Source organism: Typopeltis vanoorti, chromosome 2 (assembly GCF_054136105.1).
Source record: "Typopeltis vanoorti isolate ZY-2024b chromosome 2, IOZ_Tvanoo_1.0, whole genome shotgun sequence".
NCBI lineage: Eukaryota > Metazoa > Arthropoda > Arachnida > Uropygi > Thelyphonidae > Typopeltis > Typopeltis vanoorti.
The window spans coordinates 48,525,807-48,543,816 of NC_143550.1; the positions used below are offsets into that span (position 1 = coordinate 48,525,807).

General features: G+C 34.0%; 1 protein-coding gene across 1 annotated transcript in view; it reads left to right on the forward strand.

Annotated features, from left to right (window-relative positions):
* The window catches only part of LOC150108988 (casein kinase I-like), a 129,008-nt gene that overhangs the window by 63,009 nt on the left and 47,989 nt on the right, over window positions 1-18,010 (forward strand). Inside the window, exon 4 of the mRNA XM_090411213.1 lies at window positions 3,981-4,209. Coding sequence (XP_090267339.1) covers window positions 3,981-4,209 — 229 coding nt within the window. The remainder of the gene's footprint in view (window positions 1-3,980; window positions 4,210-18,010) is intronic.

Consider the following 18,010-nt stretch of genomic DNA (forward strand, 5'->3'; position numbering starts at 1 on the left):
CTGTTTGGAGAGTGGATTGAAGAAATCAACATTTAAGGAAAGATGTTGATTTCAGAGTAGTTGTTGGCATAAATATAAAAATATATATATGGTTAATATATATTTTTATATTTTATAGCTAGTCGATCTCTGGTGTGGGCAAGTGGATTTTTTCTCGCAGAAACTCGTTTTTTTCATCCCGTAAACTCAAGAAAATTGACTGTAGAGCCCACACTATTTCAGACATTAAAAATATTGTGTTAGGGACCACAAGATGGTGGCTTGTTGAGCCATTTCTTCACTGCAGACTGCTTAAATTAGTGATAGCCTTGGGCCAGCTATCTCTGTTACCAGTGGAAATTGAACTGCCCACTCAGTCTCTAAAAATTAGATTGGGCTAAAACGGCCTTGCCTATATGGGAATAAAAGGCATTAGCTGATTTTTTTTTTTTTTTTTTTTTTTTTTTTTTTTTTTTTTTAATAAAATATTTTATAACAGAGCACAATTTCTAAGTAACAACCACCATATCATGACATCACTGGCCCTGTTTGTCCACCAATGTTTTGGAACCATGCTGAATTCCAAAAACCTAATAATGAAGTTAATGCATGTGTAGTCCTAATGGTGTTATCTTATAAGTTTTTATGATTTAAAATTTTTTTTTATCCCCCAAATTTATTTATAATGACACAGAAGGAACTGACTTTTTTTTTTAATAAAAGATTTAGGATACTCTCAGTGTTAAAAGTGAAATTATCATAATCAGTAATAAATAAATGATAAATATTCACAGAGCACTGCTAAATTATTATTTTTTCCCCCTTTGTGTTATGACTGTAATCTATTAATACTTTTTTTTAAATTTTTTTTTCATTAAGTTGTGGTAGTGAGACTCATGTACATATTATTAAAAATAATTTTCAATTTTTGGTTGAAGATAAATTGAAAGATGTTTTTCCTTTCTGTAATTGACCATGTTTATTGGCAAAATGATTTGAAATAGTAATAATGCTTATTATATATGTTATAATGTCCTGAATTTAGCATTCATTGTGTCTACTAAAATTTGTTGGATTGTTTCATTTAGACCATTTTAATGGTGGTTTAATGGTAAAATTAAGCAGAATAAAATTTTCTACAGTATACATCTCAAAAATAACTAGGGTTCATTTGTTATGATTAATAAGATGGTGTCACTATACAGGGTGTTTATAAAGTCCCTATCTATTTCAGAGAAATAATGGATAATTCAGTTAAATTCAATCATAAAATGTTAAAAGATATACATTTATTGAATATTTAAAAATGTGATGCATGTTATGAAAATGTAGCATCAAAATGTTGTAGATAGTTGAATTGGGCAGCATGATGAATGCAGCAGGCTGCTGCATGAATTGACATTCATGGTTCTTCTGTGAAAACTAATATGTGCCTTGAAGATATGGAACACCTCCACAGGCCTGCTCTGAGATGCATGGATGTCTAGATCTCGGTTTATCTTTCAATCTTGTTTCTTTTGAATTTATTCAACAATTTTATATATTGCAATACATAAATTCATTCATTTTCTTCTCTCTTTCATCCTTTTGGGTTTGCAATAAAAACTATCATTTCACTGAAATCATTGTGGACTTTACAAACATCCTGCATAATCATTCTGTTGCAAAGTGCACTTTTGAGTGTGCTTTGCAACAGAATGCAACATAAAACCTATCTATAATTTATATTCCAATTTATAAATTGGAATATAAATTATAGATAGGTTTGTTTCATTTCTGGCTTTTAATAAAAAATTCGCAATGTTTTTTTTTTTTTTTTTCAATTGTGTGAAGAGATTTGTGTTCCCAATCTATACTTATCACTGGCTATAATTAATAACCTGTAACCAATCAAAACATTTAATATTTTGATTGGTTATAAGTCAGTAAATTATGACAACCATGGCATCTCCCCCCCACTATTCCACAAATCATCCTCAGTATGTCTTCTCTGATCTTTTTTGTCAGAACTCCTAAGCATTTGGCATCTATCCAACAGCTTGGAGCAAGCTTTCATCCAGCATGTTTGTCCTATTACTTTCACCTCAATACACTCACAGGATGTTTTGAGAAATTACTTCCAGGAAATAACCTTATTTCTTGGAAGTAAGACCATGCTTTGCATTTCATCACTTCTGGTAAGTGAAGTAATGGAGACAATCATAAATAAACTGCTTCTTTACCACCTAGAGATTTATCAGTTAATTAGTGGTTACCTTTATGGATTCTATTCTTGAATAGAGTTGATGGAGAAGATATGCTCTTCTATGGCCAGTGCCTTAAACACAGATCTTTCAGCCATTCTCAAGTGAGGTTGAAGATAATTTAGTAAATTTTCATGCTACCAAAACACGATCCAACCTTATTTCCTGGAAGTAAGACCATGCTTTGCATTTCATCACTTCTGGTAAGCGAAGTGTTGTGTTTAGGATGAAAAATTAAAAAATACAAAAACTTTGTATTCATCTTCATTCTAAGCGTTACTTCTTGTCTCCTTAACTCCTAATACTCCAAAATTTGCCCAACCTCAGAATATTTTCCTCACATCTTAGGTTGCATACCAAAAAAACCTATCTTAGAATGTTAGGTTTTATCCAGAAGAGAGCATTTGCTTAATAATGACCTTTCTCTCTTGCTGACTCCCTTCATTTGTTTTCTCATATATGCTCTATTTCCATATGTTTCTTTTAGGTATTTCCATGAATGCTATTACCCCACTGAACCAACCCAACATTCCTCACTTCTCCCTAATCCTGCAGTACAGTTCAACTTTGTTATTTTAGTTTGTTTGATATGAAGTTTCAATTCAGATTTAAATTTAATGGTGCTAGTTATGCTTTTGTTTGAAACAAATTAACTAGAATCTCTTTGATTTTTGTGGGTGGGTCACTGAAAAGTTTGCATTTACCAATAAAAATTGTTCAGATTTTCAGTCAGTTCCAAAACATGAACATTTGTATGTGCTCATGAGTGAATAATTTGTTGATATATGACCAATGTTTGTTTTCTTGCATTTATTCTCTTTTTCACTATGGTATTACAATTATGTCAGACAACAAGATGCATCTTGCTGTCTGGCATAAGATGAAATGAAAAACTGAAGAATCATTCTTTTACTCTGAGCTACTAGAAACAAACAAAAAATAAATAATACATAAATATGCAAAAAAAGTGACATCTTGTGCATTCAGTACTTTATCCTCATGTGAACTTGCCACTGATATTCAGCATCAAATTTCACTCATTTGAACTGGATTTTTGCATGCTTTGGATTTGACTTTAAGAAAATGTGAGTTTCATGATTGGAGAGCAGAGATGTTATCCAAGGTCAAACTAACTGGCATTTAGATTATACACAGGAACATTAATTTTGGTCATACCTTAAGTAGGCTATTTATTTGGCAAAATTTTAAAAAATATTGACAAAACTAATGTTTGGTTAAAAAAAAATTCATGTTAATGTCTGCTTGAATGTTTTTGACAGAATATTTTAAAGAAGCCACAAATAAATGAGTAAACATTTGTAGTAAATTTTCCTCTTTGTTTTCTTTCTACTGTTTTCCTGCCATTTCACCTGTTCATTGTGAAATTTTATGTAGCATTTAAGAAGTACAAATGCATCAACAGCAAGAATTGAACTTAGCAATTAGTTATGTATTTCAACATTTTTAACATCAATTTAATTTTTTTTTATATGAATTTGTTTTCTTTATTTGTAGATTTTCATCTAAGGGTGTTTAAAATTGCATAAGATTATAATGTTACAAATCTAAAGAAACCGTATTTGCATAGTTAATGAATGCATTTGTGCGCGCGCGCGTGTGTGTTCTATGTATTTCTTAAGGAAAATTTAATTTGCCATAAATAAAAAAAAAAAAATAAAGCAGCTGAGTTTTAGGATCAAAGTTAGCAATTTGGATATCTATTCACTTTCCCATTCTTTTAAAGTCTTTATTTTGCAGATCAGCAGAATAGAATATATCCATAGCAAGAATTTTATTCATCGTGACATTAAGCCTGACAATTTCCTAATGGGGCTTGGGAAAAAAGGCAATTTAGTGTATATAATAGATTTTGGACTGGCTAAGAAGTATAGGGACTCTCGTACACATCAACATATTCCCTACAGAGAAAATAAAAATCTTACTGGAACTGCACGTTATGCTAGTATAAATACTCACTTAGGAATAGGTAAGTTGTTCCTTTGAATTTGGACTTTGTGGTATCAGGAAAAAAAGTTTAACCTAGATATCTGAAGTCATTATTTTTTTCAGTTTAAGTTTGAGTTCTTAAGTATTTAAGATTTAAGTTTTTTTTTTTTTTTTTAATGCCTTGTGTATATACACTTATTAATGCTTGCTTTATGATCTCATAAATATATTTAATTCTTAATGTTCAAAAACTTCATATAAAATTTTATACCAAAACTTTGCTTACAAATAGTAAACAATTTGTATTAATTAGGTGAAATTAATAAATTGATAGTCCTCCCACCAAGAAAATTTTGATTTGGAACCTCCTCCACTTAGGCATGAAGTTGAAAGAGCAGTTAAGCAGCTCAACAGCAATAAGGCCCCAGGTGCAGATGAAATCCCAGCAGAGTTAATTAAGGCCACAGGGGATGGATGGATAAGAGTGTTTCATAGATTGATTACAAGGATATGGGAGACAGGATCATGGCCTAGAGACTGGAAGAAGTCAGTTTTCATACCACTTCACAAGAAAGGTGATATGAAGGCATGCAAGAATTATAGAACTATTAGTTTGATATCTCATGCAAGCAAAATTTTATTAAAGATCATGCTAAATAGGATTGAGGCCAAAGTTGAGGCAGAGATGCCTGAGGAACAAGCAGGTTTTAGGAAAGGTAGGGGCACCAGAGATCAGATCCTTTGCCTTAGGCAGATCATAGAAAAATATAAAGAATTCAGACTCCCTCTAGTAATGTGTTTCTTAGACTACTCTAAAGCTTTTGACTGTGTTGAGCATGTGAAACTGGGAAGTAATGAAAAGAATGGGTTTTCCTCAACACACTATCAGGTTGATAGCCAACTTGCATAAGGAGCAAAAAGCCACAGTAAGAACAGGTATTGGATTGACTGACTGGCTTCAAGTTGGAAAAAGAGTTAGACAAGGATGTTTACTTTCTCCTCACTTGTTTAGTATATATGCAGAGGACATCATGTGTGAAGCATTGGATGAGCTCAGGACAGGAATTACGATAGGAGGTAGATTGATCAGTAATCTGAGGTATGCTGATGATACAGTACTCCTTTGTAATGACATGGAAGAACTAGGACTAATTCTTGACAAAGTTAACAAGATCAGTAATAACAGAGGACTTCAACTCAATTCAAGCAAGACAAAGATCATGTTCTCAAAGGAAAAACAAACAGAGAAGCTCTTGAGAAACAAATGTATCTTAATGGAGAAAGAATTGAGGAAGTCAGCAAGTTTGAGTACCTGGGATCCATTATTAATGTGAAGAATTGCTGTTCAGAAGATGTCAGAAAAAGGTTAGGAATGGCTAAAACAACAGTCAGAGACCTGTCTAAAATCTGGAAGGATGGATCTATATCCATGGGAACAAAGTTGAGGATTTTAGATGCAGTTGTTTTTCCAACGGCGACTTATGGATGCGAGACTTGGAACCTAAAGAAGTCAGATAAGAAACGGATATCTGCTTTTGAGATGTGTTGTTACAGAAGGCTGTTGAGGATATCATATACTGAAAGGTGTACAAATGAATGGGTTAGAAAAGATTAGTAGAACTTTAAGGCTCCTTAAGGATATTGGCAGAAGAAAGTTAAAATATTTTGGACACATAGAAAGGATGAAAGGAGGACTTCTCAGTACAGTAATAGAAGGTAAAGTTCCTGGAAAAAGAGGCAGGGGTAGACCATCAATGAGATGGATGGATGGCATGTGTGGAGTGACTGATCTTCAGAGAGTTGAGGCTGCCAGAAAAGCAAACAACAGGACTACATGGCGAGGCCTGGTGTGGAACATCACCGAGCATCAGAGTGACCATACAGCATCTGTAGATGCCCAGTGAACACAGACAGACAGACAGGTGAAATTTTATAATAGCTTATGATTAAAACCAAAGCTTTATCAGGAGAATTCCAGAGTTTTCATTGTACTATCGTAAGTTAACATTGCATGCAAGAAAAAAAAAAAAAAAAAGAAAGCAGGAAGTTGAATGCAGTTAAGTGGCTACTTCATTTCCTTATGTACTGAATACTATAATAGCCCTGTCCAATTCATATCAACAAACACCAAAGACAAAATACTTGAGATTTGTGGATGAAAATCATGAAAAAGTTGGTCTCAAGCCAAATATTAGGCTTGAGATTATTAGGATGATATTTCCATTCTGAGACAAACAGTTGATAAGTTGTAGAGAATATAACAAAGATTTGGATTTAAGTTTTGTAGATCTGTAAAAAGAATATGACAAGGTGCCAAGAGAAGAGCTTTTCAGAATCTATAATTATATTAGCTAAATAGTACATTATACAGAAAAATATAGTCTGTACTTAATCAGAATTGAAGTATACAGGAAGATGGTTTTCAAGTAAAATCATGAGTAAGACATGGATTCACACTATCACCACTGTTATTTGTTGTTAAATCTGATATCAAAATCAGAGATATTCAGCTTGGCTGTTCACTTTATGCTGATGATGTTATACTCCTAAATAAATCCAGTGCAAGTCTTCAGGATTCTCTGACTAGATTGAATAACTGCTGTTACGAATTAGGTATGAAAATAAGCAACAGAATGACAAAAATCATGAAATAGGTAGGAACATTAAAAATATTACCTGCCTTCTCATTGGCAATCCTATAGAAGAAGTAAAATATTTCAACTGTTTAGACAGCATATATAGTGAAGATGGGAAATTAAATATGTAAATAGACAACAGAATAGCAAACCTAGTATAATGAGGAGTTAGTTGAATACATTTATATGGAATAAGAGAGAAGTTAGCCAAAACACTAAAGTAGGAGTATATAAGACAGTATTCAAACCAATATTGGTTCGAGAGTTCAGTTAGAAATAAAGCAGTTGAACAACATTCAAGAGCAGATGAGGGTTTAAGAAAAAAAATGTATGAACAGATAGCATTGGTAGCATCATATCAAAAAAAGAAGGAACTTGATGTGAGTATTCAAAATGTTCTAGAAGAGTTAATTCAAAGTAGTATGATCATTTTAACAGAATGGAAGAAGAAGGTTTAGCTAGACAGGTATATGAAGCCAAGAAGACAAGTCACTAGGTAGTAAATGATCTTCAGTGCCTTGTGAAACCTTGCTTGTTGTGGGCTTGAAGTAGTTGTTGCTGTTCAGTTTCCTGGCCAGGGGTTCTAGTTTGTTTCTCCCGCCTACCTAATCTTCCACCATGCCATGCGAGTGATACTTCTCAAGAGCATGCCAAACATACTTGCAAAATCCAGAGTCTCCCATTTTCATGACTACAGCAGCGAAGTGGTTCTACAGGCTGCTGCCAGATAATGCACAGGGCTGACTGTTTTAATTGTTGAGTATGTATACCCCTCCCCCCCATGTGTGCGCGCGCACACACACACACACCACAGAAGACTTCACTGATGCCCAAACTTAATTTTAATGGTTTTCACTAAACAGACAATCATGCTTCTTGACAAGTTTTTCACAAACATGAGTTTAGAAATGGTTTCTATTTATAGTTTATTTTTGAGGCGGGAAGTCATTCTTTCTTTGGACATTTAGGGAGAAAAATCTTGGGGAGAATGCTGAGATTGTGGTAGTAGTAGTAATAGCTCAACTGCCAAAGTTACTTGCACATTCTTTTAATTAAACAAAATGTAACAACAGGTGTAAATCAAAATTAATAAAAAATGAATCATGCCGAAAGTTAGTCACCATCAGTTTCCTGATATGTATCCTCAAGGAGTGTTTAGGCTACTGTGATAGCACTGCATTATTAAGTTTGCATTATTATTAATCTCCTGCCAACAATTTAACAATTTTTCTCCAAATTAGTCTGTTGCTTCTCAGCACTCCAATATTGTTGAATCTAAACATTTCATTTTTCTAAAGCACTTCTGACCGAATCAATCCACCTGGAAATTGGACTTTCTCTCAGTCTTTTGCCTGTCATCTTGACATCAAACACCTGTTTCATTAACCTTACTTTGCACGTTCTTGAATGCAAACAATGCGAAGTTCACTAATATCTTTTTTTAAATATGATTCTGTGATTGATGCCATCTGTTTACTTCTTTAATCTTTCTCAGAACTCTCATATCTATGGTTTCCAAAGTGTTTTATTTTTCACCCAACTCTCAGATCCATAATGTAAAACTGGTTTGAAACAGTCTTGTATACTGCTAGTTTGGTGAGTTTGCTCTCCCCCATCATGCCAATTTTGCTTATTCTGATGTCTATTTTCAAGTTAAGTATGAAATCTTCACTGAAAACTGTGCCTAAATAGCTGAAATATTTTACTTGTTCTATAAGTTCTTCATTATACAGCTGGAGTTTCTATGTATTTTCATAGTTTTGATCTTTTTATTGCTGATTTTCATACCAAATTTGTTATGGCTGTAATTCAATATAGTTGGATAATCTGGGGACTTGCACTGGATGTATTTAGGAGTACATCATCATCTATATAAAACAAAAAGTTTGACATCTCCAATTCTAATATCAGGTTAATTAATGCCACTTGCTTTCATAATGCGATCCACACAGATAATGATGAATAAGAGTGGGGATAAAGTGCATCCTTGTCTTAACCCCTGATTTTACATCATATCATCTTTCTGTATTTCCTTGAATTTTAATTGTTGACTGATAACTTAAATATAGACTATGTATTGTTCTGTGTAATTTCCAATTACTCCATTTAATTGTAGTATTTAATTTTATTCAAATCCCCTCTTCCAGTGTTTAGAAAAACTTTTCTTTGGGCACTTTGTCAAATGCCTCTTCCATATATACAAAACTTAAGTACAGATCCTTGTCTCATTCCATGATTTCTCAACTATTTGTTGTAAAGTGAGAATCTGACCTTGGCAACCTCTATTGGCTTGGACCCAGCTTGTTCTTTTCCAAATTTGTCTTCCACAATTTTTCTCAGCCTCTTTTCAAGCATGCTTTCATAAATCTTACCTGGAATACTTAGTAGAATAATTCCTTACTTCTCACATTTAGCTTTATTCCCTCTTTTATAGATGGGAACTATGAGAGCTCTATTCCGATCTTCGGAAATTTTATCTTCTGATCAGACCCTCTGAATTATTCAGTGTAGCCACTGCAAAACTTTGATACTTCTGTATTTGAGCAATTGTGGTCGAATATTGTCTATTCCAGCCTTTCCACATTTTTCAGTATTTTAATGACTTTTTCTTCCTCAAGTATATTGATATGTACTCCTGTTTGCATTCCTCTTGAAAATTTTTTACTGCTGTACTGTCACTGCTTGTTTCCTTTAACAGTCTTTCAAAGTAATTACTCCAGACATGCAGGATATCGTTATCTTTAGTTTTCATGCCACCTAATCATCTTTGATTCCTTTACAGTATTGTATTCTCCCCTCTCCCAGTTTCTCAGCTTTTTCAATAATTTCCAGGACGTTTTGCCACCTTCTTGATATTTACTTTCTATATTCTTACCGAAGTCTTCCCATGACTTTTGTTTAGCTACCTTTACACATAGCTTAGCTCTCTATATTTTTATGTGTACTCTTTTAGAACATCTGCTGGCTTAAAACTTTCTTATGTACTGTTCTTTTCCATGTGATATTAATTTTTATCCTATTTAAAACTAAGTGGTGGTCACTTCCACTTTCAAATCCTATGTACTCTCTTGTATTCTGAATCAGCATGAAGATATCATTATTCAGGTAAGTGACATTAATATACCTCCTTGATGGTATCTCCACCTTGAAGTGGTAAGGAGGCTTGCGTGCACCAATGACCTCAAGAGCTATACCAGTGGTAGCTAAGCTACTGGTAGGGCCTCCCTATCAAGACAGGTCAAGAGGTAGGTGCCAGACTAAGAGAGATACCCTGGTCCTTGAGGTTGGGGGTTTGTGTGTAAAGCTGTGTACCTTACCAAATAAAATCTCTATAATTCAGAAGGTTCAAATAGAAAATTTGTTGGACAGAAGTAACAGATGACAACCAGCATAGAATAAAAGTAAAAGAATAGGTTTCTCAGAAAGTATGCAGTATAACAAGAATTGGTAAAATTATTAAAAAAAACAATAACAAAAAAAGTTAAAGGGGGAAAAAGTATAGATGATTGTTATATAGTGGTGTAGATCAACATATCAGAACTTTGGGCAGAGTGGCCATTTTAATTGATGATAAATGGAAAATTAATCTGTTGGTAAATTAATTTGGAAGAAAATTGTCAGTAAGAAGTTGGTAATAGTGTGAACTTTTCATGTATGATCATAATATCCTGTACACTCCTCTGAGAGTACATACTAGGAATTGGATGATAAATGGAAAAATAAAATACAAATTACACTTTTGTTAATGATCAAATTATAACAGTTAAATTAATAATAAATATATGTTGATTAAATATGTCCTTGAGGAAGATAGAAAACAATATTGTAAACACTTTTTTAGAAATTACAAATAAAAATGACTGTCAATATAATTATTCTGGTTTTGTGACCATATCTTTATTAATATTCCATATTAATAAAGATATCTTCTGTATTAAGTCCATATCTTCTGTTTTTAAAACTAAACAAGTACTAAAACAATACATAAAAATATAACGGAAAAACTCACGTAGAAAAATTATTTAATGGTATAATTTTCGCCCGTGTGTCACAGGCATCTTCAGTACAATTAGGCACAAAAATTAAACATTAACTGACAATCCCAAAAAGCGCCACCTAAGTAGCTGGCATAAGATAACTAAAAAGGTCAATAAATTTCCTAAAAAAAAAAATCAATACAATAAAAAGTTAGGAAAGATTAGCTGATTTGTAAAGTACTATCTGTCATAAAGGGGATAGACGTAAGCCGTCGGATCTGTTTAAGTTAGGAGAATGAAGTAGAGTTTCACATGCTTCTTTATAAAGGCATTCCATGAGAAACTGACTTTTGTGAAGAACTCTTGTCTTTTTCCAATGAACTCTGTGTCTAGTGAAGATGGCATGTTCTGCTAGTCCAGACTTTTCAGGTTTAAAGTATTCAATATAAGTTTGGTGTTCTTCTAGCCGATTGGAGGCAGATCTTCCCGTTTGTCCGAAATAACATAATCCACAAGAGCACGGAATCTGGTAGACACCTGGATGATTGAGATGTGGAAGCTTGTCCTTTGGAGAAGCGAGAAAGGTGGAGATTTTTCTAAACGGTCGAAAGGCAACAAAAATATTCAGTGGTTTTAAAATTTTTGCTATACGTTCACTGATGCCTTGTATATAAGGGATGGTAATGCGCGTTATTTCCTCTGTGTTTGAAGAGGGAGACATATTAAATCTACTCAAAGTTCTTTTAATGAAGCAATTCTTTGGAATTGCTTCACTAAAGGAAGAAGTTATATATATATATATAACTTCTTCCTTTCTATCTAATGGCTATAAGATAGAAAGGAAGAAGTTATTTCCTCTGTGTTTGAAGAGGAAGACATATTAAATCTACTCAAAGTTCTTTTAATGAAGCAATTCTTTGGAATTACTTCACTAAAGGAAGAAGTTATATATATATAACTTCTTCCTTTCTATCTAATGGCTATAAGAATTGCTTCATTAAAAGAACTTTGAGTAGATTTAATATGTCTCCCTCTTCAAACACAGAGGAAATAACGCGCATTACCATCCCTTATATACAAGGCATCAGTGAACGTATAGCAAAAATTTTAAAACCACTGAATATTTTTGTTGCCTTTCGACCGTTTAGAAAAATCTCCACCTTTCTCGCTTCTCCAAAGGACAAGCTTCCACATCTCAATCATCCAGGTGTCTACCAGATTCCGTGCTCTTGTGGATTATGTTATTTCGGACAAACAGGAAGATCTGCCTCCATTCGGCTAGAAGAACACCAATCTTATATTGAACACTTTAAACCTGAAAAGTCTGGACTTGCAGAACATGCCATCTTCACTAGACACAGAGTTCATTGGAAAAAGACAAGAGTTCTTCACAAAAGCCAGTTTCTCATGGAACGCCTTTATAAAGAAGCATGTGAAACTCTACTTCATTCTCCTAACTTAAACAGATCCGACGGCTTACGTCTATCCCCTTTATGGGAGATAGTACTTTACAAATCAGCTAATCTTTCCTAACTTCTTATTGTATTAATTTTTTTTTTTTTTTTTTTTTTTTTTTTTAAGGAAAGTTATTGACCTTTTTAGTTATCTTACACCAGCTACTTAGGTGGCGCTTTTTGGAATTGTCAGTTAATGTTTAATTTTTGTGCCTAATTGTACTGAAGATGCCTGTGACACACGGGCGAAAATTATACCATTAAATAATTTTTCTACGTGAGTTTTTCCATTATATTTTTATGTATAGTTATGTCTACTCACGGTTTACCTCTTTTAAAACTTAAGTACTAAAACAGCATCCGACAAGTTTCGTTAATCGTCAGACTAACATCTTCAGGGGTAAAGAGAACTAAAAGCTTAAAGCACAAACTACTAGAAATTATGAAAATTAGTTCATTTGATTCAACAGACTCACCATGGAAGGTTTCATTCATATGGAAAAATATATCTTTTTTGAACCTTTTCACATTTCAAGCATTCATAATTCATTGATTGTGCATTCCACGCTCCCATCACATCCAGTGTTAAAAACCTCCATGTTTACACAACTTCTTGCCTTGCCTTTCACTTTGTGTATAATTCGTACCATATTAATTTTCTGAAAGTATCTTTCTCTCTCCCTTCATTCGTCCATTGAACTATGCAGTTTGTTTCCTCATCTTTTCCCCATAACTAACATTACAGAGTCCTGATGTGTCACCCTCCCAAAATTAATTTTGCTTGTCACAAGGAGAAAAATTTCCTTGACTTTCCTTTCATCTGAGTAACCAATCTCTTGTTATTGCAATTTTTCTTTCCTTCCTTCCTTTACCATTCTTGTCACTTTTCTAACCTGTTGTTTTGCACTCATGCATTTGATAACAATCTTCTTATATCTCTATAATGACTTTTCTCACAATGTTTGCTGTTTATTCTTCTGTACTTTATTTGCATAGTCTTGTTGTACAGTTTTGCTTTTCTTGTGTTATGTGCATACCCATGCTGTTTCAACCTTTTTTTTTTCCCCCCAACAACTTTTAACTGAAATTTATTACGATTCTGCTAATAGATTTTCTGTCAGCATTCTGTCAAGAAGACAGAATGCTAAAACATTGCAAAGGAAGGATGTTAGTAGTGCATGGAAGATAGTTAAGGGTCACCTAGAGAGGAAGCAATATTAAATTGTATACCTAAGTTAAGGAGGATTAATCAGGTAGGAGTTAGATGGATGATTAACATCATTAAGCATGAGCTGCAGAAGAAAAAAATGCAGTGGATGGCATATAAGGAGAAAGGTGGGCAGCAAATTCATGAACAGTACAAAGCTTAGGCAAGAAAGGTGACCAGCACAGAAAAGGAAGGCAGAATCAAATTATGAGAACAAATTAGCTGAGCAGGCCAAAGGAAATCCCAGAGAGGTCTTTCGCAATGTGGTAAGTAAGAGAAAGGATGGCTACAGAAGATTAACCTTAATAAGTGATGATGGTCATGAGGTGACAGAAGCAGATAAAATAGTTGAGTTACTGAATACTTTGCAAGGATAGATCATCCAAGTGAGGTTACTGCTTTAATATATCTGAAAAACACTAATGTGAGAACAGAGGTGGATGAATTAGAGGTTCTTAGTATATTGCAGAATCTCAATGTAAATATACATTGAGATTCTGCAATATATAGCTGTTGGATTAGATGGGATATCAACTCAGGTTTTGCAAGAATGTGCAAGGGAACTGGCAATGCATCTGACTAGACTCTTAATTTAAGTCTCAGTTTTTGTAGAGTTCCAAGGGAGTGGAAAGAGGTCAAAATAATTCCCATGCATAAGGGAGGTTCTGCACAAATTATAGACCAATCAGTATCTCAGGTGTGATACTTAGAGCAGCACTGGAAAAATTGGTTAAAAAGAGAATTCAAGAATGGGTTGATACAAATATGATACTGTGTATGAGGAGCAACATGGCTTTATGAAGAGTTGGTCATATCTTAGTAATTTACCAACTTTTTATAGTGGAGAAACTGCTTAGTTGGATAAATCTGATGGATTTTATAGTCATTTGATGGAATATCACATGGAACTCTGTTATGCAAATTAGAGCAAATGGGAATGAATATGACACTGGTTATGTGGATAAGAGGATGGCTGCTGGACAGATGTCAAAAAAGGGATATATCGAGGGGACAGTATCAAGGCAAAAACAGGTGACTAGTGTGTGGTTCAGTGCAGTGACCACTACTGTATTAATTTGTACATAAATGATATAGGAAATAACTTGAGAAATATTCAGTTGTTTGCTGATGGTGTGAAATTAGGTAGAGTAATAGTTGATCAAAGCAATGTGGAGAGCTTGCAGGACGATTTACGATGGTGGTCTGAAAAGTTCTCGGCCTCGACCATAGATGGCAACACTAACGGCAAGATTTTTTTTTTTCTAATTTGGTACATCTGTCATAAGCATCCATGTGAAATTGCAAGTCATTCTATCAAGTAGTTTGTTTTATACAGCTGTCTGAAGCAAAAGTGTTGTCTCTGTCTCTTGAAATGGATAAAATTTAGTATAATGCAGTTATAAAATTCTTTGTAAAAGGAGATTTAACATCAAAAGAAATTCATTTGAAGTTCGGAAAAGTTTATGAGCACTTTTCTCCTTTGTTTCGACATTTACAAAATGGGCTGCCGAGTTTAAACGTGGCTGTACCAGCCTTGAAGATGATCCACGTGAAGGACGTCCAAAAAGTGTAACACCACCAGAAATCATTGATCGAGTGCATGATATGGTATTGGATGACCGGAAAGTCAAAGTGTGTGAAATTGCTGAGACTATAGGCATTTCAAAAGAACGTGAAGGATATATTTTGCATGAAGAATTGCAAATGAAAAAGCTTTGTGCACGATGGGTGTTGCCATTAATCACAGCAGATCAAAAACACATTCGCATGAGAATCTCTGAACAGTGCTTGGAACATTTTAAACATTTTAACAAGAATAAAACTGATTTTGTGTGTCAATTTATTACTATGGATGAGACTTGGGTTCGTGATTACACACCAGAATCCAAAAACGGCAGTCAAAACAGTGGACAGAAGCCAGTTGTTTAGTGCCAAAGAAGACCAAGTCAGTTCCATCAGCAGGAAAGGTCATGGCATTGGTGTTTTGGGGTGCTAAAGGCATTTTGTTTATTAATTATCTTGAAAAATGTAAAACAATAACTGGGGAATATTACTCCGATATTTTAACCAGACTAGATGAAATTATTTTTGAGGAAAGACCCGGTCTGCAGAAGAAAAAAATAATCTTTCATCAGGACAATTCACCTGCCCACAAAGGTGTTTTGGTAATGGTAAAATTAAGGGATTTGCACTATGAATTGTTGGAACATCTACCCTATTCTCCAGATTTGGCTCCCTCTAACTTCTATCTCTTCCCAAAATCAAGAGGTGATTGCAGCTCTAGAGGGGTATTTTGCAGATCTTACTGAGAACTACTACAGGGACGAGATAATGGCACTGGAGCATCGCTGGAATAAATGTATTAGTCTTAAGGGAGATTATGTTGAAAAATAAAAATGATTTTGAAATTATAAATTCATTTTTTTATTATTAGGCTGAGAACTTTTCAGACCACCCTCGTATATACAGGGTGTTTTTCAGGAGGAATAGTAAATATTTTGGTAAGTGGTAGTATTGATTATTCTGAGTAAAAAAAAGTTCATATAAACATGTACTAATGGATGCAGAGATAGGGCTGTTTGAAACTGGCATGTAAAAAAAAAAGCTATTATGAGAGGTATTAAAGTATGATAAATGATTTATTGATTTTATTTACTGACTGTTTGAATGATACTAAACACAAATAACTGACAAACATTGTAATTTACAGTTCATAATAAATGTTTGAAAATTCCACTGCCAACTTCAATGCACTTTGCAACTCTTGTCATAATAGTATGTGTTGTTCTCCTGAGGTCATCTTGACATTCTTTTATGGGGGGGCTTTATCCGTAATGCAAGTGATCAATTCATCTCTTGTATTTATCTTTCCTTTATATACTTCACTTTTCATCCATTCCCACAAACCAAAATCTAAGGGAATGAGGTCTGCAAACCTTGTGGCCATTGAATGGGACCACTGCGGCTGATCCATCGTTCAGGGAAAGTTAGATTTAGATAGTGTCACCTGATGGTTATAATGTGTAGGACCTCCGTTGTGCTGAAAGAACATACCAATCCTTGTAGCCAAGGGAACATCCTCTAAATAGTAGTGGAAGTCTTTGTTTTGCAGAAATTGTAAATGGGCCCTGCAAGACAATTGAGTAACACAACCAGGCCCAATCAAGTGATTGTTGATCATACCGCATCACATGTTTACAGAAAAGCAATGTTGGAAATTTGTTCCTACAGTGGTATATCGATTTTCATCAAACCACTGATGCCAGTTATGGGTGTTGCTGATACCATCATGGGTGAAGTAGCTTCATCAGTGAACAGTATTAGTGGAATCAATCAGTGATTAGCACTTACAAACACAAAATTCCAACTGACTGTGTTCATTGTGAGAGAAGGTGTTGCATCTGTTATAAGTGAAATGGATACAAACCTTGTCCATGTAATGTATGTGGAACACCAATACGTGCAGAAATTCTCCACGTGCTTGTAGTGGGACTTTGTTCTACCGAATGAAGAATGTGTTCTACTTCTTCACCATTTTCTTCATTTCAAAGTTCAGAAGAAATATGACTGACGGGAACAGTACCAGTCTAATGCAGTTTGTTGTAAACACTAGTAAAACACTCTTGAATCCAGACTCTGAAGTTAGGAAACCGCAAATGGTTTTCTCTACAAGCAGCAACAGCACTTCCATTACAAAAACTGTAAACTAGCATCATATCAGCATACATAAAGATGCCCAATATTTTTAACAACACTACTAACAGGAAATTGCATCACGTTATAACTACTTCTTGGTCACATCTGATTCAGAGATACATACGCATGTCAGAGCAGTGTGTGGCAGTTTGAAAAGCTGTATCCCTGCATCAGTTGACAATTGGATACATGTTCATACGAACTTTTTTATTCAGAAGAATCTGATACTACCACCTACAAAATAATTACTATTCCTCCTGAAACACCCTCTACAAACACACACACAATTAGTATCATGGCTGGACAAATTTTTATTATATATATATATTCCTCATCACCTATATATGTTCATCTTTTTTGACTGACTGAAACTGAGTTAAAGATGAACATATCCAATCACTGAGTCAATGTGACTACTGATTTTATATATATATATATATATATATATATATATTATTGTTCAATCTTTACTTGGTAGAAAATATAAAAAATTAGTTTGAATGACTATATACTGAGAATGAAAAAACAACAAGGTTTAATATTAAGATACAACTAGTTTCGTTGAATGATTCAACTTCTTCAGGTATCACAGGCAAAGAATTATACAAAAAATGACAGAGACATGATAAAATTACATCAACAGATCTAGTATAAAAGACAATAGTACATTTTAAAAACAGGAATGCGAGCTTGAGTTCTAAATTAAAATTGACTGTGCGTGAGCTGCCACGAGTGCGCCAGTACTGAACAGAAGCAATGTGTGCATCAGAGAGATTGAAGCTAAGGCTGTTGTTAATATGGGATGAATCTAGTGAAATTTCTCTAGATTCGATGATTTCATCGAATCTAGAAAAATTTTTTTTGAGTTCAT